At 45.5% G+C, this 22,209-nt stretch overlaps 1 protein-coding gene across 1 annotated transcript in view; it reads right to left on the reverse strand.

Moving 5' to 3' along the window:
* si:ch211-142k18.1 (uncharacterized) overlaps window positions 1-22,209 on the reverse strand; it is a 38,103-nt gene that overhangs the window by 6,716 nt on the left and 9,178 nt on the right. Inside the window, exons 2-4 of the mRNA XM_064991741.1 lie at window positions 2,855-3,142; window positions 2,500-2,676; window positions 1,126-1,227 (exon numbers count right to left, since the gene is read on the reverse strand). Coding sequence (XP_064847813.1) covers window positions 1,126-1,227; window positions 2,500-2,676; window positions 2,855-3,135 — 560 coding nt within the window. The 5' untranslated portion in view covers window positions 3,136-3,142. The remainder of the gene's footprint in view (window positions 1-1,125; window positions 1,228-2,499; window positions 2,677-2,854; window positions 3,143-22,209) is intronic.

Raw genomic sequence — 22,209 nt, forward strand, 5'->3', positions numbered from 1 at the left:
GGAGAGAAGAAGAGTAGGAAGGAGAGAAGAAGAGTAGGTGGGAGAGAAGAAGAGTAGGTGGGAGAGAAGAAGAGTAGGTGGGAGAGAAGAAGAGTAGGTGGGAGAGTAGAATGGTGAGAAGAACAATAGTAAGGAGGGAAGAAGAGTAGGGAGGAGGGAAGAGGAGTTGGAGGGAGGGAGGGAAGGAGAGTAGGAGGGGAGAGAAGAAGAGTAGGAAGGAGAGAAGAAGAGTAGGAAGGAGAGAAGAAGAGTAGGTGGGAGAGAAGAAGAGTAGGTGGGAGAGAAGAAGAGTAGGTGGGAGAGTAGAATGGTGAGAAGAACAATAGTAAGGAGGGAAGAAGAGTAGGGAGGAGGGAAGAGGAGTTGGAGGGAGGGAGGGAAGGAGAGTAGGTGGGAGAGAAAAAGAGTAGGAAGGAGGGAAGAATGGTAGGTGGGAGGGAAGAAGGGTAGGAGGCAGGGAAGAAGAGTAGGAAGGAGGGAAGAAGAGTAGCAGAAGAGTAGGAGGGCGAAAAGAAGATGAGTCAGGAAACGTAGAGAAAGTTTGGAAAACACATGGTAACGAGGGAAATGATGGTGTACATAGTACAGATGAACGCACGTTGTTTGACTTAAGACAATGGGTTCTGATGAGGACACAGGATTTATTACAGCAATTAAACCACAGAGAGGCCTTGGTGGTCATCAAAGTAAATACGTCACTCAGACCCAGACCACATCTGGCTTCTGATCAGGACACAGTAGGGTTGTGAATGTCTGGGAAGAACAGAGAGTCAATAAGGGGCTCGTTAATGGACTGGGGGAAAACAGTGGTTGCTAAGGTGACTGTTAATAGAGCTCTGTATAAACTAATCAATGAGCCGGGAGGAGTTCCTGTCTCTCAGCAGATTAGATCACACTAATACAGTATGTGAATGTCTCTGTTCCTCTCTGGCTGCCTGTCCACTCTATGGAATGGCTCTCTCAGTGGCAGACCGGAGGAGGATGGCTGTGTCAAGGTTTTTCCTTGCCCTATGTTTGATCTTTTGGGTGTTTAAGTCTCATACAAACATTACATTAATGGATTTATTATAATGATAGACTGACAGATTGAGATGAATAACTAAATGGTTTCATCCATGTACTTACTTCTGTATCCCAGTCAGAGCCTCCAGTACATCTCCTTCCAGCTGTCCCTCCAGATCCTCCATCACCTTCTGGACTACACCGTTACAGCTCTGCTGCTCCTCCCTGATGACACAATACACAACATAATGACATAATACACCGTTACAGCTCTGCTGCTCCTCCCTGATGACACAATACACAACATAATGACATAATACACCGTTACAGCTCTGCTGCTCCTCCCTGATGACACAATACACAACATAATGACATAATACACCATCACAGCTCTGTTGCTCCTCCCTGATGACATAATACACAACATAATGACATAATACACCGTTACAGCTCTGCTGCTCCTCCCTGATGACACAATACACAACATAATGACATAATACACTGTTACAGCTCTGCTGCTCCTCCCTGATGACATAATACACAACATGACATAATACACCGTTACAGCTCTGCTGCTCCTCCCTGATGACACAATACACAACATGATGACATAATACACCGTTACAGCTCTGCTGCTCCTCCCTGATGACATAATACACAACATAATGACATAATACACCGTTACAGCTCTGCTGCTCCTCCCTGATGACACAATACACAACATAATGACATAATACACTGTTACAGCTCTGCTGCTCCTCCCTGATGACATAATACACAACATAATGACATAATACACCGTTACAGCTCTGCTGCTCCTCCCTGATGACATAATACACAACATAATGACATAATATATGTCACAGCTCTGCTGCTCCTCCCTGATGACATAATACACAACATAATGACATAATACACAACATAATGACATAATACACAACATAATGACATAATACCCCATCACAGCTCTGTTGCTTCTCCCTGATGACAAAATACACAACATAATGACATAATACCCCATCACAGCACTGGTGCTCCTCCCTGATGGCATTGCACACTGTATTCCCACTCACCTTATCGTTCAATGATGATTCTGTCCTCGTTTGTTAAATCTGTAGAAAATCTAAATGAACCACATCTGATGAATCTAAATGAATCTAAATGAACCACATCTGATGAATCTAAATGATTCTAAATTAACCACATCTGATGAATCTAAATTATTCTAAATTAACCACATCTGATGAATCTAAATGAATCTAAATGAACCACATCTGATGAATCTAAATGAATCACATCTGATGAATCTAAATGAACCACACTCCAAAGTACTCATTTAGCAGATCATGGTTATTTAGTAAGTTTTACTTACAGTGAATGTGCAATGATATGTGGTTGTTTTAACCTAACTTATTTCAATACACTGCCAGTAAGATAATAGCGTAATACTGACCAAAATGGTAACGACATGTAAAATTGCAAAGGATAGTCACAAACCTGATGCCCACTATGTTTTCCTCGATGACGTCCTCATAGCGCTGCTCCTCCCCCAGCTCTGCTCCTATGTACTGGACTAGGTTCTCCACCACCGCCTGGTTCCCATGCTGTATAGCCTTCAGGTAGGCCAACTCTTCTCTCTGGGCCTTGAGGCGCCTGGCAGAAGCCTGACTGGTGCTGAAGCGATTGATTGATTGATTGATTGATTGGATTGATTGATTGATTGACATGTATTATCCTACAAGAGGAAATTATTTTCAAAACTCACACATTACATAGCACACACAAATCACATAGAAACACAACAGGAAACAAACAGTAAACAACAGACATTGAGATTTAAATAGTATCACACCTGAAGTGGACGGAGCACTCATCTGGCTCCGTGTTGTAGTGGAACACTGGCTTAGGTGGAAGTATTTTAACCCAGGATTCTCTTGTCTCTGTTTCTGACCCTGCAGGGTAATCTCCTGGCTCCTGGGAGGAGGACGTGTTGTTGTTGGTGCTGAGGGTCGTCATGGAGACATCGAAGCCAGAGCCCCAGTCGCCACTGTCACCACTCTGGCCAAGGCATGGGTTTGTTATCGTGGAAACCCATAGCAAGGCTACCAGTAGCCAGCACCACCAACACCCCATGGCAACCCTGGAGTTAGAGACGAGGATGAGAGTGGAGTGAGTGGCCAGTAGCCAGCACCACCAACACCCCTATGGCAACCCTGGAGTTAGAGACGAGGATGAGAGTGGAGTGAGTGGCCAGTAGCCAGCACCACCAACACCCCTATGGCAACCCTGGAGTTAGAGACGAGGATGAGAGTGGAGTGAGTGGCCAGCACCACCAACACCCCCTGGCAACCCTGGAGTTAGAGACGAGGATGAGAGTGGAGTGAGTGGCCAGTAGCCAGCACCACCAACGCCCCATGGCAACCCTGGAGTTAGAGACGAGGATGAGAGTGGAGTGAGTGGCCAGTAGCCAGCACCACCAACGCCCCATGGCAACCCTGGAGTTAGAGACGAGGATGAGAGTGGAGTGAGTGGCCAGTAGCCAGCACCACCAACACCCCTATGGCAACCCTGGAGTTAGAGACGAGGATGAGAGTGGAGTGAGTGGCCAGCACCACCAACACCCCCTGGCAACCCTGGAGTTAGAGACGAGGATGAGAGTGGAGTGAGTGGCCAGTAGCCAGCACCACCAACACCCCTATGGCAACCCTGGAGTTAGAGACGAGGATGAGAGTGGAGTGAGTGGCCAGCACCACCAACACCCCCTGGCAACCCTGGAGTTAGAGACGAGGATGAGAGTGGAGTGAGTGGCCAGTAGCCAGCACCACCAACACCCCTATGGCAACCCTGGAGTTAGAGACGAGGATGAGAGTGGAGTGAGTGGCCAGTAGCCAGCACCACCAACGCCCCATGGCAACCCTGGAGTTAGAGACGAGGATGAGAGTGGAGTGAGTGGCCAGTAGCCAGCACCACCAACGCCCCATGGCAACCCTGGAGTTAGAGACGAGGATGAGAGTGGAGTGAGTGGCCAGTAGCCAGCACCACCAACGCCCCATGGCAACCCTGGAGTTAGAGACGAGGATGAGAGTGGAGTGAGTGGCCAGTAGCCAGCACCACCAACGCCCCATGGCAACCCTGGAGTTAGAGACGAGGATGAGAGTGGAGTGAGTGGCCAGTAGCCAGCACCACCAACGCCCCATGGCAACCCTGGAGTTAGAGACGAGGATGAGAGTGGAGTGAGTGGCCAGTAGCCAGCACCACCAACGCCCCATGGCAACCCTGGAGTTAGAGACGAGGATGAGAGTGGAGTGAGTGGCCAGTAGCCAGCACCACCAACACCCCTATGGCAACCCTGAAGTAAATCTATAATACCTATATGTTTCAAGTAGACCATCATAGCCCCTGTGCCCAAGAACGCTAAGGTAACCAGCCTAAATGACTATCGCCCAACAGCACTCACATCTGTAGCCAAGAAATGCTTTGAAATGTTGGTCTTGTCTCACATCATTACCAATCCATAAGGCTGAGGGGATTCTATAAGGCTTAGGGGATTCCATGAAGCTGAGGGGATTCCATGAGGCTGAGGGGATTCCATGAGGCTGAGGGGATTCCATGAGGCTGAGGGGATTCCATGAGGCTGAGGGGATTCCATGAGGCTGAGGGGATTCCATGAGGCTGAGGGGATTCCATGAGGCTGAGGGGATTCCATGAGGCTGAGGGGATTCCATGAGGCTGAGGGGATTCCATGAGGCTGAGGGGATTCCATAAGGCTTAGGGGATTCCATGAGGCTGAGGGGATTCCATGAGGCTGAGGGGATTCCATAAGGCTTAGGGGATTCCATGAGGCTGAGTGGATTCCATGAGGCTGAGGGGATTCCATGAGGCTGAAAGGATTCCATGAGGCTGAAAGGATTCCATGAGGCTGAGGGGATTCCATGAGGCTGAGGGGATTCCATGAGGCTGAGGGGATTCCATGAGGCTGAGGGGATTCCATGAGGCTGAGGGGATTCCATGAGGCTGAGTGGATTCCATAAGGCTGAGGGGATTCCATGAGGCTGAGGGGATTCTATAAGGCTTAGGGGATTCCATGAGGCTGAGGGGATTCCATGAGGCTGAAAGGATTCCATGAGGCTGAAAGGATTCCATGAGGCTGAGGGGATTCCATGAGGCTGAGTGGATTCCATGAGGCTGAGTGGATTCCATGAGGCTGAGGGGATTCCATGAGGCTGAGGGGATTCCATTTCAACTGTAGTGTCTGCACAGAGAGACGTGCCTAACAGAAACATCTGAAATGGCACACTACTCCCTATATAGTGCACTGGCTCAGGTCAAAAGTAGTGCACTGTATAGGGAACACATTCTTGGTCACTTCCACAATGTCTTCCACCCATCTAACCCTCATAGAGTGGTTTTGAGGTCTGGGGTCTGCTCACCAACCAATAATTCACAGAATGGGACTAACATCAAATTGAGACTCTGCATGCAGAGTTCTGCAAAAACGTTCTCTGTGCAAATAATGCAGGCAGAGCAGATTTAGGCCGATACCCGTTAATGATCCAAATTCAGAAAAGAGTCGTTAAATTCTACAACCACCTAAAAGGAAGTGATACCCAAACCTTCCATAGTACCATAACAAAGCCATCACCTACAGAGAAATTAACCTGGAGAAGCTATGCCAGCTGGTCCTGTGGCTCTGTTCACAAACACAAACAGACCCCACAAAGCCCCAGGACAGAAACACAGTTAGACCCAACCAAATTACGAGAAAACAAAAAGATAATTACTTGATTATTTTGGAAATTTGTAAGTGTTAATTGTTTATTGTTTATTTCAATTTCGTTTATTTTTTTATTTCACTTGCTTTGGCAATGTTACCATATATTTCCCATTCCAATAAAGAACTTATATGAGAGATCGAGAGAGAGAAAGAGAGAGAGAAAGAGAGAGAGAAAGAGAAACCTGTCACGGGAAGGGAAAACAAGTTGATTCTATAATTTAGAATAGAATAGCTGAAGTTAAACCTGGCTTATAACCTACAGTATGAGAAATACCTTTTTGAGAAATGTCTTTCTCTTTCTTCAAACCAGGTTTTAAAGCCTCAGTGTGATGGCTCAGTCCTTTATCTTCTCCGCTTAAAATTACCTGGCTGAACATTTTCATAATTTTTAAGAAAAAGCAGAAGGAAAAGGTGTTTGAATGGATGCGAGGTCTTTATGCCCTATTGGCTGCGAGGTCTTTATGTCCTATTGGCTGCGAGGTCTTTATGCCCTATTGGCTGCGAGGTCTTTATGTCCTATTGGCTGCGAGGTCTTTATGCCCTATTGGCTGCGAGGTCTTTATGCCCTATTGGCTGCGAGGTCTTTATGCCCTATTGGCTGCGAGGTCTTTATGCCCTATTGGCTGCGAGGTCTTTATGCCCTATTGGCTGCGAGGTCTTTATGCCCTATTGGCTGCGAGGTCTTTATGCCCTATTGGCTGCGAGGTCTTTATGCCCTATTGGCTGCGAGGTCTTTATGCCCTATTGGCTGCGAGGTCTTTATGTCCTATTGGCTGCGAGGTCTTTATGTCCTATTGGCTGCGAGGTCTTTATGTCCTATTGGCTGCGAGGTCTTTATGTCCTATTGGATGCTAACTCTTTATGTCCTATTGGATGCTAGGTCTTTATGTCCTATTGGATGCTAGGTCTTTATGTCCTATTGGATGCTAGGTCTTTATGTCCTATTGGATGCTAGGTCTTTATGTCCTATTGGATGCTAGGTCTTTATGTCCTATTGGATGCTAGGTCTTTATGTCCTATTGGATGCTAGGTCTTTATGTCCTATTGGATGCTAGGTCTTTATGTCCTATTGGATGCTAGGTCTTTATGTCCTATTGGCTGCGAGGTCTTTATGTCCTATTGGCTGCGAGGTCTTTATGTCCTATTGTCTGCTAGGTCTTTATGTCCTATTGTCTGCGAGGTCTTTATGTCCTATTGTCTGCGAGGTCTTTATGTCCTATTGTCTGCGAGGTCTTTATGTCCTATTGTCTGCGAGGTCTTTATGTCCTATTGGCTGCGATGTCTTTATGTCCTATTGGCTGCGATGTCTTTATGTCCTATTGGCTGCGATGTCTTTATGTCCTATTGGCTGCGATGTCTTTATGTCCTATTGGCTGCGAGGTCTTTATGTCCTATTGGCTGCGAGGTCTTTATGTCCTATTGGCTGCGAGGTCTTTATGTCCTATTGGCTGCGAGGTCTTTATGTCCTATTGGCTGTGAGGTCTTTATGTCCTATTGGCTGTGAGGTCTTTATGTCCTATTGGCTGTGAGGTCTTTATGTCCTATTGGCTGTGAGGTCTTTATGTCCTATTGGCTGTGAGGTCTTTATGTCCTATTGGCTGTGAGGTCTTTATGTCCTATTGGCTGTGAGGTCTTTATGTCCTATTGGCTGTGAGGTCTTTATGTCCTATTGGCTGTGAGGTCTTTATGTGCTATTGTAGTTACACTTTTCTTTCTATCACTTTGGTGCAATTTTCAGTATGTGGTACATTTTCACAACTTTAAGCACAAAAACAGGTCATCAAACTGGCTCATATTTCAAACTGAGCACATTTTCAATTGCCCGAATACAACAATCAAATTCATAAATTCACTTGTTCACTGACCAAATCACTTTTTCAATTTGGATACATATTCAATCTAAGCGTCTCAATTTTCAAAATGAAATACTCACTTTATTTTTGATATGATGTTATTGTCATTTGTTAAACACTTATGCGCATTTGTTAACGCTGATGCGCGTAATGACGGTGACAGGTGTGAGTATTGATGGGCAGCCTGGCACCCTCGTGAGCAAGAGACGGGGAGAAGGAGCAGGCATGACATTAACCCCCTAGGGGCGCCACTCGGCATCCCACCTGAGTGAGCCTGACGTGCCGGCTGAGGCTCGGGCGCTGGACAAGCCGCCTGAGGCGTAGAAGCCCGACGAGCCGGCCGAGGCATGGGAGCCCGACGAGCCGGCCGAGGCGCGGGAGCCCGACGAGCCGGCCGAGGCGCGGGAGCCTGATGGGCCGGCGGAGGCATAGCGTGGGTTGGGAGCCTGCCGTTCCAATCGATGCAAGGAAACCTCTCGAGCCAGCTACGGCGTGGAAGCCCGATGAGCCAGCTGAGGCACCCCCTGTTTCATCGACGGCAGCACCAGCACCCGACGTCACCAAAAAAACAACACTGTGCTATGTTGTGTACAGTAGCCTAGTAACCTACTGCTTTACAACACTGTGCTACGTTGTGTACAGTAGCCTACTGCTTTACAACACTGTGCTATGTTGTGTACAGTAGCCTACTGCTTTACAACACTGTGCTGTTTTGTACAGTAGCCTAGAGGCCTACTGCTTTACAACACTGTGCTACGTTTTGTACAGTAGCCTACTGCTTTACAACACTGTGCTATGTTTTGTACAGTAGCCTAGAGGCCTAATGCTTTACAACACTGTGCTATGTTGTGTACAGTAGCCTAGTGCTTTACAACACTGTGCTACGTTGTGTACAGTAGCCTACTGCTTTACAACACTGTGCTATGTTTTGTACAGTAGCCTAGAGGCCTACTGCTTTACAACACTGTGCTACGTTTTGTACAGTAGCCTAGTAGCCTACTGCTTTACGACACTGTGCTACGTTTTGTACAGTAGCCTAGTAGCCTACTGCTTTACAACACTGTGCTACGTTTTGTACAGTAGCCTAGTAGCCTACAGCTCCAAACGAGCTTCAATGCCATTCCGCAACAAAGCCTCCTTCACTCACGCTGCCAAGCTTACCCTAGTAAAACTGACTATCCTACCGATCCTCGACTTCGGCGATGTCATCTACAAAATTGCTTCCAACACTCTTCTCAGCAAACTGGATGCAGTTTATCACAGTGCCATCCGTTTTGTCACTAAAACGCCTTATACTACCCACCACTGCGACTTGTATGCTCTAGTCGGCTGGCCCTCGCTACATATTCGTCGCAAGACCCACTGGCTCCAGGTCATCTACAAGGCCATGCTAGGTAAAGCTCCGCCTTATCTCAGTTCACAGGTCACGATGGCAACACCCATCCGTAGCACGCGCTCCAGCAGGTGTATCTCACTGATCATCCCTAAAGCCAACACCTCATTTGGCCGCCTTTCGTTCCAGTACTCTGCTGCCTGTGACTGGAACGAATTACAAAAATCCCTGAAGTTGGAGACTTTTATCTCCCTCACCAACTTCAAACATCTGCTATCTGAGCAGCTAACCGATCGCTGCAGCTGTACATAATCTATTGGTAAATAGCCCACCCATTTTCACCTACCTCATCCCCACAGTTTTTATTTATTTACTTTTCTGCTCTTTTGCACACCAATATCTCTACCTGTACATGATCATCTGATCATTTATCACTCCAGTGTTAATCTGCAATATTGTAATTATTCGCCTACCTCCTCGTGCCTTTTGCACACATTGTATATAGACTCCCTTTTTTTTCTACTGTGTTATTGACTTGTTAATTGTTTACTCCATGTGTAACTCTGTGTTGTCTGTTCACACTGCTATGCTTTATCTTGGCCAGGTCGCAGTTGCAAATGAGAACTTGTTCTCAACTAGCCTACCTGGTTAAATAAAGGTGAAATAAAATAAGTTTTGTACAGTAGCCTAGTAGTCTACTGCTTTACAACACTGTATGTTGTGTCCAGTAGCCTACTGCTTTACACCACCCTAATGTCTGATGTAATGTACAGTAGCCTACTGCTTTACACCACCCTAATGTCTGATGTTGTGTACAGTTTACCTACTGCTTTACACCACCCTAATGTCTGATGATTTGTCCAGTAGCCTACTGCTTTACACCACCCTAATGTCTGATGATTTGTCCAGTAGCCTACTGCTTTACACCACCCTAATGTCTGATGATTTGTCCAGTAGCCTACTGCTTTACACCACCCTAATGTCTGATGATGTGTACAGTAGCCTACTGCTTTACACCACCCTAATGTCTGATGATGTGTACAGTAGCCTACTGCTTTACACCACCCTAATGTCTGATGATTTGTCCAGTAGCCTACTGCTTTACACCACCCTAATGTCTGATGATTTGTACAGTAGCCTACTGCTTTACACCACCCTAATGTCTGATGTAGTGTACAGCAGCCTACTGCTTTACACCACCCTAATGTCTGATGTTGTGTACAGCAGCCTACTGCTTTACACCACCCTAATGTCTGATGTTGTGTACAGTAGCCTACTGCTTTACACCACCCTAATGTCTGATGTTGTGTACAGTAGCCTACTGCTTTACACCACCCTAATGTCTGATGATGTGTACAGTAGCCTACTGCTTTACACCACCCTAATGTCTGATGTTGTGTACAGTAGCCTACTGCTTTACACCACCCTAATGTCTGATGTTGTGTCCAGTAGCCTACTGCTTTACACCACCCTAATGTCTGATGATTTGTACAGTAGCCTACTGCTTTACACCACCCTAATGTCTGATGATGTGTACAGTAGCCTACTGCTTTACACCACCCTAATGTCTGATGATGTGTACAGTAGCCTACTGCTTTACACCACCCTAATGTCTGATGATTTGTACAGTAGCCTACTGCTTTACACCACCCTAATGTCTGATGATGTGTACAGTAGCCTACTGCTTTACACCACCCTAATGTCTGATGATGTGTACAGTAGCCTACTGCTTTACACCACTCTAATGTCTGATGATTTGTCCTACGTATGTACTTTATAAGGATGATGAACCTGGAGGACTGACACATTTTAACATGCTCACAACCTGCCATTGGATTAAAAAAATATTTAACAAATGTGCATGTCAAGTTATAGTCAGATACTGTATAAAAAAAATGATATTTACCATCTACTATTTTTTCTATTCAGCTATTTAATAATAAAGCTGTTTTGAAATGTGTATCTTGTATTTTTTTTTTGCTATTAGAATAAACAGTAGTTAAAATGACTAACAGGTGAGCCATTATCTAATGTATTGGGGAGAGAACTAAATGTGCTCATGATATTTCATGGAAAACTCAAGAGTGAAAGATATGTGTGAAACCCATATGAATTTATTTAATTTAAAGGTTCTAAATGTAAGATAGGGGGCGTTACAAACGTAATTGAGATTTCTTTACTTTTAAAAATATACCACTGAAAAATGTGCGGTAGCAAAACCCAATCGTACTAGATGATAATAGGGCTCAATAATAGGGCTGTTGCCCCCTAGTGGGCGGTTATGAAGGCATTTTCAGACGTCCAATTTCGAAGTCAATCTTGAGCCATCTGGTTGGTAGCAACACATTGTAGTAAACACACACACACATCGGGAGAAAACCCTCTCTCTAAAACCTTCTCTCTACAGTCTCTCCCCATGTCTGTTGTTTGTGATTAGTTTGAATGGTGATGACCTCACATACCTTACTGAAGCTGTGGGAACAGTAGTTAAACAGAAACCGCTCAACCGGCCCAGATTGCTAGCAGACGCACACATAACACACGCATGCACACACTCAGACACATGCTAGTTGCCAGACGCCAGGAGTCTGTCCGTACAGCGCCAGGCTATGACATCAGTTCGTTACTACACTCTATGATAAAAAAAAGGGTTCCGAATGGTTTATTCGGCTGTCCCCATAGGAGAACTCTTTTCGTTCCAGGTAGAATCCCTTTTTTGGTTCCATTTAGAACCCTCTGTGGAAAGTGTTCTACATAGAACCCAAAAGGGTTCCGCACGGAACCCAGAAGGGTTCTACCTGGAATCAAAAAGGGTTGTTCAAAGGGTGCTCCAATGGGGACAGCCTTATAACACTTTTACTTTCTAAATAGCACCTTATATTCAGTGTGTGTGTGTGTGTGTGTGTGTGTGTGTTTGTGTGTATGTGTTCTGATGTTATCTCTAGCCCATTGGACTGGTAAAGTTATAGTGAGGGTGCTTGTTTATACATGTAATGATGAGAATGTATTTCTCAGATTGTCATTCATAACCAATTAAAATCTCTAGGGAAAATAAATTGGTTCAGTTTACCTTCGGAAAATAATCTAATTTCAAAGGTTTTATGTTCTTTAAAAAAAAAAAATTGTATGGTTATCAAAAAAATGTAATTGCTAGATTTGGGAAATTGCTTTTTAAAATGTATTTATATGGCCCTTTTCATTTACATTACATATCATTACATGTTGAGGTATTGAGAACAGATAAGTAATATTATATTTGCCAGAGCTTGAACTCAGACTGTGTCCAGGCCTCCTATCCCACCAGCCAGGTCGCACCGATTCCAATGCCAAATCCAATGTCGATCCAAATCCCCAGGACAGGAATCACCTTCAAAACTGGCCACTAGAGGCACCGATGAACACTACTACTATTACTGCCATGAGGTAGGCTCGCCGCTAGACAGGGTGCTGTGTGCGGAGAAATCTTTCTCTGAGGTGTGCGGGTTCAATCCCAGTGCTAGGCACTCACTTTTTAATTTTTTACATTTTTTTTGTCAAAATTCGGACAAACGTTGGACTCTCAAATCATTTTCACCATTTCGTTTGAGATCTTGTTAGTCCCACAACAACACAAAACAAGAGTTAACTTGGAATGCAGTACTGCGAGAGCAAAACCAATTCAAACCATTATTCTGGCCTTTTATTTTAAACAGCATGTGACTATTCTCCTAAAACCAAACATCAGTCCTCAGATTCGTACAACTGAATTCCATGCCAAAAAAAGACAGCATCCGACCCATTTCGGACTGGAGTCGTATTAAATGTGACCCAGTCCGGTTCAGACAGGCTATAAGACCCAGTCCGGTTCAGACAGGCTATAAGACCCAGTCCGGTTCAGACAGGCTATAAGACCCAGTCCGGTTCAGACAGGCTATAAGACCCAGTCCGGTTCAGACAGGCTATAAGACCCAGTCCGGTTCAGACAGGCTATAAGACCCAGTCCGGTTCAGACAGGCTATAAGACCCAGTCCGGTTCAGACAGGCTATAAGACCCAGTCCGGTTCAGACAGGCTATAAGACCCAGTCCGGTTCAGACAGGCTATAAGACCCAGTCCGGTTAAGACAGGCTATAAGACCCAGTCTGGTTCAGACAGGCTATAAGACCCAGTCTGGTTCAGATAGGCTATAAGACCCAGTCCGGTTAAGACAGGCTATAAGACCCAGTCCGGTTCAGACAGGCTATAAGACCCAGTCTGGTTCAGACAGGCTATAAGACCCAGTCTGGTTCAGACAGGCTATAAGGAGAAACAGTCTTCGTCAGTGGAAAATGGCTGCCACATTCCCCATACTTAGGCCTACTTTAGAAGTGTTATTAAACAGGATGTCTGTATTGACAGATCGTTGTTACACTGTCTGTCTCTCCATAAACATTTGGCTGGGCTTTGTCAGTTTGTTGGATGGCGAGTGGCAACATATTTGGGCTTTGAAGAATGGTTCTGTCCTTGTGTGATGTATTTGATAGGACGGCTTGAAATAGGACATTGACCACCGGCCAATTATGTTGCCAGTGCATCGTCCACTCCATTTTCCCCAATGGTTTACACACTAAAACTAGCCCATGAGGCACAATGACCCAAATCTGTATCTCATTTAGCAGAACCATACACCAAATCTGTATCTCATTTAGCAGAACCATACACCAAATCTGTATCTCATTTTGCAGAACCATACACCAAATCTGTATCTCATTTATCAGAACCATACATCAAATCTGCATCTCATTTATCAGAACCATACACCAAACCTGCATCTCATTTAGCAGAACCATACACCAAACCTGCATCTCATTTAGCAGAACCATACACCAAACCTGCATCTCATTTAGCATAACCATACACCAAACCTGCATCTCATTTTGCAGAACCATACACCAAACCTGCATCTCATTTTGCAGAACCATACACCAAACCTGCATCTCATTTAGCAGAACCATACACCAAATCTGCATCTCATTTAGCAGAACCATACACCAAACCTATATCTCATTTAGCAGAACCATACACCAAATCTGCAATACTACTGACACATTTTGCTTTACACTCAGATTGTAATTCTATAACAAACATTTGGCAAAACACAACACACAATTATCTACCTTTGGCACAACCTTCACAACTAAAATATATTGTGTGCAAATGCAAAGCAACACTGTTCAACAAGCTAAGTTCAATTACCCATTGACCACTTTCAAATGTTGAAAAACTAATTGCGTAAATGTTTGCAATCAGAACTTTGTAGGTAGAGGTAGAGGTGGAGGTGTAGGTAGAGGTGTAGGTAGAGGTAGAGGTAGAGGTGGAGGGAGGGGTAGAGGTAGAGGTGTAGGGAGGGGTAGAAGTAGAGGTAGAGGTAGAGGTGGAGGGAGGGGTAGAAGTAGAGGTAGAGGGAGGGGTAGAGGTAGAGGTGGAGGGAGGGGTAGAGGTAGAGGTGGAGGGAGGGGTAGAGGTAGAGGTAGAGGTGGAGGGAGGGGTAGAAGTAGAGGTAGAGGTGGAGGGAGGGGTAGAGGTAGAGGTGGAGGGAGGGGTAGAGGTAGAGGTGGAGGTGTAGGTGTAGGTAGAGGTGTAGATAGAGGTGGAGGTGGTAGAGGTAGAGGTAGAGGTGGAGGTGTAGGTAGAGGTAGAGGTGGAGGTGGTGGTGTAGGTAGAGGTGGAGGTGTAGGTAGAGGTGTAGGTAGAGAGGGAGGTGTAGGTCGAGGTAGAGGTGTAGGTAGAGGTGGAGGTGTAGGTGTAGGTAGAGGTAGAGGTGTAGATGGAGGTGGAGAGGGAGGTGTAGGTAGAGTTGGAGTGAGAGGTGGAGGTGGAGGTGGAGGTAGAGGTGTAGATAGAGGTAGAGGTAGAGGTGTATGTTGATGTGGAGGTAGAGGTGTAGGTAGAGGTGTAGGTAGAGGTAGAGGTAGAGGTGGAGGTAGAGGTAGAGGTAGAGGTAGAGGTAGAGGTAGAGGTAGAGGTAGAGGTAGAGGTGGAGGTGGAGGTGGAGGTAGAGGTGGAGGTGGAGAGGGAGGTGTAGGTAGAGTTGGAGTGAGAGGTGGAGGTGGAGGTAGAGGTGTAGATAGAGGTAGAGGTAGAGGTGTATGTTGATGTGGAGGTAGAGGTGTAGGTAGAGGTGTAGGTAGAGGTGGAGGTAGAGGTAGAGGTGGAGGTAGAGGTAGAGGTGGAGGTAGAGGTAGAGGTGGAGGTAGAGGTAGAGGTGGAGGTGGAGAGGGAGGTGGAGGTGGAGAGGGAGGTGTAGGTAGAGGTAGAGGTAGAGGTGGAGGCCGACGTGGAGGTATAGGTGGCGGTGGAGGTAGAGGTATAGGTGGAGTTAAAGGTATAGGTAGAGGTAGAGGTAGAGGTAGAGGAAGACCAAGAACAAGAAGAGTACTCTGATGAATTTCAGGCGACTATGGTGGAATATGTGATCAAGCATGGTTTGACCTTGAGAGAGGCTGGGAAGAGAGTGCAGCCCAATCTGAACCATGGTTTGACCTTGAGAGAGGCTGGTAAGAGAGTGCAGCCCAATCTGAGCCATGGTTTGACCTTGAGAGAGGCTGGTAAGAGAGTGCAGCCCAATCTGAGCCATGGTTTGACCTTGAGAGAGGCTGGTAAGAGAGTGCAGCCCAATCTGAGCCATGGTTTGACCTTGAGAGAGGCTGGGAAGAGAGTGCAGCCCAATCTGAGCCATGGTTTGACCTTGAGAGAGGCTGGTAAGAGAGTGCAGCCCAATCTGAGCCATGGTTTGACCTTGAGAGAGGCTGGTAAGAGAGTGCAGCCCAATCTGAGCCATGGTTTGACCTTGAGAGAGGCTGGTAAGAGAGTGCAGCCCAATCTGAGCCATGGTTTGACCTTGAGAGAGGCTGGTAAGAGAGTGCAGCCCAATCTGAGCCATGGTTTGACCTTGAGAGGCTGGTAAGAGAGTGCAGCCCAATCTGAGCCATGGTTTGACCTTGAGAGAGGCTGGTAAGAGAGTGCAGCCCAATCTGAGCCATGGTTTGACCTTGAGAGAGGCTGGTAAGAGAGTGCAGCCCAATCTGAGCCATGGTTTGACCTTGAGAGAGGCTGGGAAGAGAGTGCAGTCCAATCTGAGCCGCTTCACCCGAGCATCCATCTGGACGTTCCAAAATGAGAATAGGTATTAACTGCAGACATTGGACCTCTCTACTACAGTTGAAGTTGGAAGTTTACATACACTTTAGCCAAATACATTTTAAACTCAGTTTTTCACAATTCCTGACATTTAATCTGATTAAAAATTCCCTGTTTTAGGTCAGTTTGGATCACCACTTTATTTTAAGAATGGGAAATGTCAGAATAATAGTAGAGAGAATGATTCATTTCAGCTTTGATTTCTTTTATCACATTCCCAGTGGGTCAGAAGTTTACATATACTCAATTAGTATTTGGTAGCATTGCCTTTAAATTGTTTAACTTGGGTCAAATGTTTCAGGCAGCCTTCCGCAAGCTTCCCACAATAACTTGGGTGAATTCTGGCCCAGAGCTGGTGGAACTGAGTCAGGTTTGTAGGCCTCCTTGCTTGCATATGCTTTTTCAGTTCTGCCCACACATTTTCTATAGGATTGAGGTCAGGGCTTTGTGATGGCCACTCCAATACATTGTTGACATTGTTGTCCTTAAGACATTTTGCCACAACAACTGGAAGTATGCTTGGGGTCATTGTCCATTTGGAAGACCCATTTGCGACCAAGCTCTAACTTCCTGACTGTTGTCTTGAGATGTTGCGTCAATATATCCACATAATTTTTCTTCCTCATGAAGCCATCTATTTTGTGAAGTGCACCAGTCCCTCCTGCAGCAAAGCACCCCCACAACATGATGCTGCCACCCCAGTGCTTCAGGGTTGGGATGGTGTTCTTTGGCTTGCAAGCCTCCCCCGTTTTCTTCCAAACATAATGATGGTCATTATGGACAAACCGTTAGATTTTTGTTTCATCAGACCAGAGGACATTTCTCCAAAAAGTACGATCTTTGTCCCCATGTGCAGTTGCAAACCGTAGCCTGTTTTTTTTTAATGGCGGTTTTGGAGCAGTGGATTCTTCCTTGCTGAGCGGCCTTTCAGGTTATGTCGATTTCGGACTCGTTTAACTGTGGATATAGATACTTTTGTACCTGTTTCCTCCAACATCTCCACAAGGTCCTTTGCTGTTGTTCTGGGATTAATATGCACTTTTCGCACCAAAGTACATAAATCTCTAGGAGACACAAAGCGTCTCCTTCTTGAGCTATATGATGGCTGAGTGATACCATGGTGTTTATACTTGTGTACTATTGTTTGTACAGATGAACATGGTACCTTCAGGCGTTTGGAAATTGCTCCCAAGGATGAACCAGACTTCTGGAGGTCTACAATTTTTTTCCTGAGGTTTTGGCTGTTTTCTTTAGATTTTTCCATGATGTCAAGCAAAGAGGCACTGAGTTTGAAGGTAGGCCTTGAAAATCATCCACAGGTACACCTCCAATTGACTGAAATTATGTCAATTAGCAATTAGCAATGTCAATCAGAAGCTTCTAAAGCCATGACATAATTTTCTGGAATTTTCCAAGCTGTTTAAAGGCACAGTCAACTTAGTGTATGTAAACTTCTGACCCACTGGAATAGTGAATCAGTAAATTGTAAGTGAAATAATATGTCTGTAAACAATTGTTGGACAAAAATGACGTGTCATTCACAAAGTATGTGTCCTTACCGACTTGTCCAAACTATAGTTCGTTAACAAGACATTTCTGGAGAGCTTGAAAAAAAGAGTTTTAATGATTCCAACCTAAGTGTATGTGTGGCCACCAGCTGTATTAAGTACTGCAATGCATCTCCTCATCATGGACTGCACCAGATTTTCCAGTTCTTGCTGTGAGATGTCACCTCACTCTTCCCCAAGGCACCTGCAAGTTCCCGGACATTTCTGTTGGGAATGGCCCTTGACCTCACCCTCTGATCCAACAAGTCCCAGAAGTGCTCAATGGGACTGAGATCCGGGCTCTTCACTGGCCATGGCAGAACACTGACATTCCTGTCTTGCAGGAAATCATGCACAGAATGAGCAGTATGGCTGGTGGCGTTGTCATGCTGGAGGGTCATGTCAGGATGAGCCTGCAGGAAAGGTACCACATGAGGGAGGAGGATGTCTTCGCTGTAATGCACAGCGTTGTGATTGCCTGCAATGACAACAAGCTCCGTCCGATGATGCTGTGACACACCGCCCCAGACCATGACGAACCCTCCCCCTCCAAATAGATCCTGCTCCAGAGTACAGGCGTCTGTGTAACGCTCATTCCTTTTACGATAAATGTGAATCCGACCATCCCCCCTGGTGAGACAAAACTGAAACTCGTCAGTGAAGAGCACTTTTTGCAAGTCCTGTCTGGTCCAGCGATGGTGGGTTTGTGCCCGTAGGCGACGTTGTTGCCGGTGATGTCTGGTGAGGACCTGCCTTACAACAGGCCAACAAGCCCTCAGTCCAGCCTCTCTCAGCCTATTGCGGACAGTCTGAGCACTGATGGAGGGATTGTGCGTTCCTGGTGTAACTCGGACAGTGGTTGTTGCCATCAAGTACCTGTCCCGCAGGTGTGATGTGCGGATGTACCGATCCTGTGTAGGTGTTGTTACACGTGGTCTTCCACTGCGAAGATGATCAGCTGTCCATCCTGTCTCCCTGTAGCACTGTCTTAGGTGTCTCACAGTACAGACATTGCAATTTATTGCCCTGGCCACATCTGCAGTCCTCATGCCTCCTTGCAGCATGCCTAAGGTACGTTCACCCAGATGAGCAGGGACCCTGGGCATCTTACTTTTGGTGTTTTTCAGAGTCAGTAGAAAGGCCTCTTTAGTGTCCTAAATGTTCATAACTGTGACTTTAATTGCCTACCGTCTGTAAGCTGTTAGTGTCTTAACAACCGTATGACAGGTGCATGTTCATTAATTGTTCATGGGAAACATTGTTTAAATCCTTTACAATGGATATATGTGAATGTTACTTGGATTTCTATGATTTTTGAAAGACAGGGTCCTAAAAAAGGGATTGTGGCAAACCTCTTCAAGGTTAGGAGCGTTTGTCACAAACTAAGTGGTAAACTGTCACCAAATCACCCAAGAATGAGAGTTCTTTCGAACAGGACAGTACCTGTGTGTTTGTTTCTCCATCCTGGTCCACCCAGGCCGTAGGCGAGGTCAAGGATAGCAGGGTTCGGTACACAAATCGGGTTCTCGGTAGGTCCAGGTCCAAACGCCAACAGGTAAGTCCAAAACAGTCCAGCTCATACACGGTAAATCCAGCCAATCTCTATTGTCTCTTTCTCTATTGTTCATAGATCCTTCCAGCACTCTCTTCTTCTCTTCCTGGTTCGTCTTGACCCGTTATCTGTGGGTTGGCTCCACCTTCTGAGGGTTCCCCTTGCTTCTGGGACTTGTAGTTTTGGTGGTCGGCCATTTTGTGATCTGTAGTTCTGACAGGGGTGGCCATTTTAGTGACAGAGCCCGTTTATTAGTTCTGCTCTCACATATCTGCCATTTACCTATATATATATATATATATATATATATATATATATATATATATATATATATATATATATATATATCTACCCCTTCTTTGCCACAGGGTGTTTCTTTAGTTTATATGTATGTATATATATATATATATATATATAATGTACATTATTTACTGTGATTTCAGAGAACCATGGAGTTGGATGTATGTTCTATTCCACAGGAATTTATGTGAGATGAGGCTGGATTATATTTAGCAAAGACGAGGAGGAGAGGAAGGAACATCATGAGTCAATGCGCCATCATTGAGGTACCTGGCCAGCGTGGGGTTAATGTCACCATATGTGCAGCTATGAGCCACAATGGGCTCCTCCACCGCCATGCTACACTTGGACCATACAACATCCAGCCCATCTCCTTCATTTCCATACAACACCTTTACATGACAGTCTTTTTTTTCAGCCAGAGCACAGAGACGCCAGGTGATCCTGAGCGGCGAATGTATGTGGGACAACGTGATCTTCCATCGGGTTGCTCAGTTTCGCAACTAAGTTCCACGACCCACAATTCTCTATCATCTCCCACCATGTTCCTCATTTTTCAACCCCACTGAGGAGTTGTTTTCAGCATGGCTGTGGAAGGTGTATGATTGCAAACTCCATTTAAGGCCCTTTTCCAGGCAATGGAGGAGAACTGGGGTGACATTCCAGCAGAGTTCTGTCAGGGGAGGATGCGTCATGCCAGAAGATATTTCCCCCGCTGTCTGGCCAAGGAGAATATCGCATGCGATGTTGATAAAAATCTGTGGCCAAAACAACAGACATAACTGATTTTGTTTTCGAAATGGAGTATTTGTATCTTGACTTATGATTTAGATTTTGACAGTTACTTTAGGCCTATTTTTCTTCCTTTGAATAAATATAAATATATTTACTGTATGTTTGCATTTTTACTCTTTGTGTGCTTACAGTATGCTGTTTGACATGTATTGATTCATGTTGAAATATAAAACTTACATTGATGCATTTGTGTTCCTTTCTTGTTTGAGTACACAAATTACAATATATAGTACAATAAATATAAATAAATAAATTGTATTTGTCACATGCGCCGAATACAACAGGTGTAGTCCTTACAGTGAAATGCTGAATACAACAGGTGTAGTCCTTACAGTGAAATGCTGAATACAACAGGTGTAGTCCTTACAGTGAAATGCTGAATACAACAGGTGTAGTAGACCTTACAGTGAAATGCTGAATACAACAGGTGTAGTAGACCTTACAGTGAAATGCTGAATACAACAGGTGTAGTAGACCTTACAGTGAAATGCTGAATACAACAGGTGTAGTAGTCCTTACAGTGAAAAGCTTACTTACGAGCCCTGAACCAACAATGCAGTTTTAAGAAAATACATTTTAAAAAGTAAGACATAAGAAAAACAAATAATTAAAGAGCAGCAGTAAATAACAATAGCGGGGCGAAATACAGGGTATTACGGTACAGAGTCAATGTGGAGGCTATATACAGGGTGTTACGGTACAGAGTCAATGTGGAGGCTATATACAGAGGGTACCGGTACAGAGTCAATGTGGAGGCTATATCCAGGGTGTTACGGTACAGAGTCAATGTGGAGGCTATATACAGGGTGTTACGGTACAGAGTCAATGTGGAGGCTATATACAGGGGGTACCGGTACAGAGTCAATGTGGAGGCTATATACAGGGTGTTACGGTACAGAGTCAATGTGGAGGCTATATACAGGGTGTTACGGTACAGAGTCAATGTGGAGGCTATATACAGGGTGTTACGGTACAGAGTCAATGTGGAGGCTATATACAGGGGGTACCGGTACAGAGTCAATGTGGATGCTATATACAGAGGGTACCGGTACAGAGACAATGTGGAGGCTATATACAGGGTGTTATGGTACAGAGTCAATGTGGAGGCTATATACAGGGGGTACCGGTACAGAGTCAATGTGGAGGCTATATACAGGGGTACCGGTACAAAGTCAATGTGCAGTAGCAGAGAGATCAGTCTGTGACTAGGGTGGATGGAGTCTTTGACAATTTTTAGGACCTTCCTCTGACACCGCTGGTATGGAGGTCCTGGATGGCAGGAAGCTTGAACCCGGGGATGTACGGGGCCATACGCACTACCCTTTGTAGCGCCTTGCAGTCAGAGGCCAAGCAGCTGAGCAGTTGCCATACCAGGCAGTGATGCAACCCATCAGGATGCTCTCGATGGTACAGCTGTAAAACCTTTTGAGCATCTAATGACCCATTTCAGTCTCCTGAGGGGGAATACGTTTTGTCGTGCCCTCTTCATGACTGTCTTGGTGTGCTTGGACCATGTTACTTTGTTGGTGATGTTGATGCCAAGGAACTTGAAGCTCTCAACCTGCTCCAAAACAGCCCACTCGATGAGAATGGGGGCGTGTTTGGTCCTCATTTTTCTGTAGTCCACAATCATCTCCTTATTCTTTATCACGTTTAGGGAGAGGTTGTTGTCCTGGCACCACATGGTCAGGTCTCTGACCAGCTCCCTAAAGGCTGTCTCATCGTTGTCGGTGATCAGGCCTACCACTGTTGTGTCATCAGCAAACTTAATGATGGTGTTGGAGTTGTGCCTGGCAGTGCAGTCATGAGTGAACAGGGAGTACAGGAGGGGACTGAGCACGCACCCGTGAGGGGCCCCCCTGTTGAGGATCAGCCTGGCAGACGTGTTGTTACCTA

Source organism: Oncorhynchus masou, chromosome 16 (assembly GCF_036934945.1).
Source record: "Oncorhynchus masou masou isolate Uvic2021 chromosome 16, UVic_Omas_1.1, whole genome shotgun sequence".
NCBI lineage: Eukaryota > Metazoa > Chordata > Actinopteri > Salmoniformes > Salmonidae > Oncorhynchus > Oncorhynchus masou.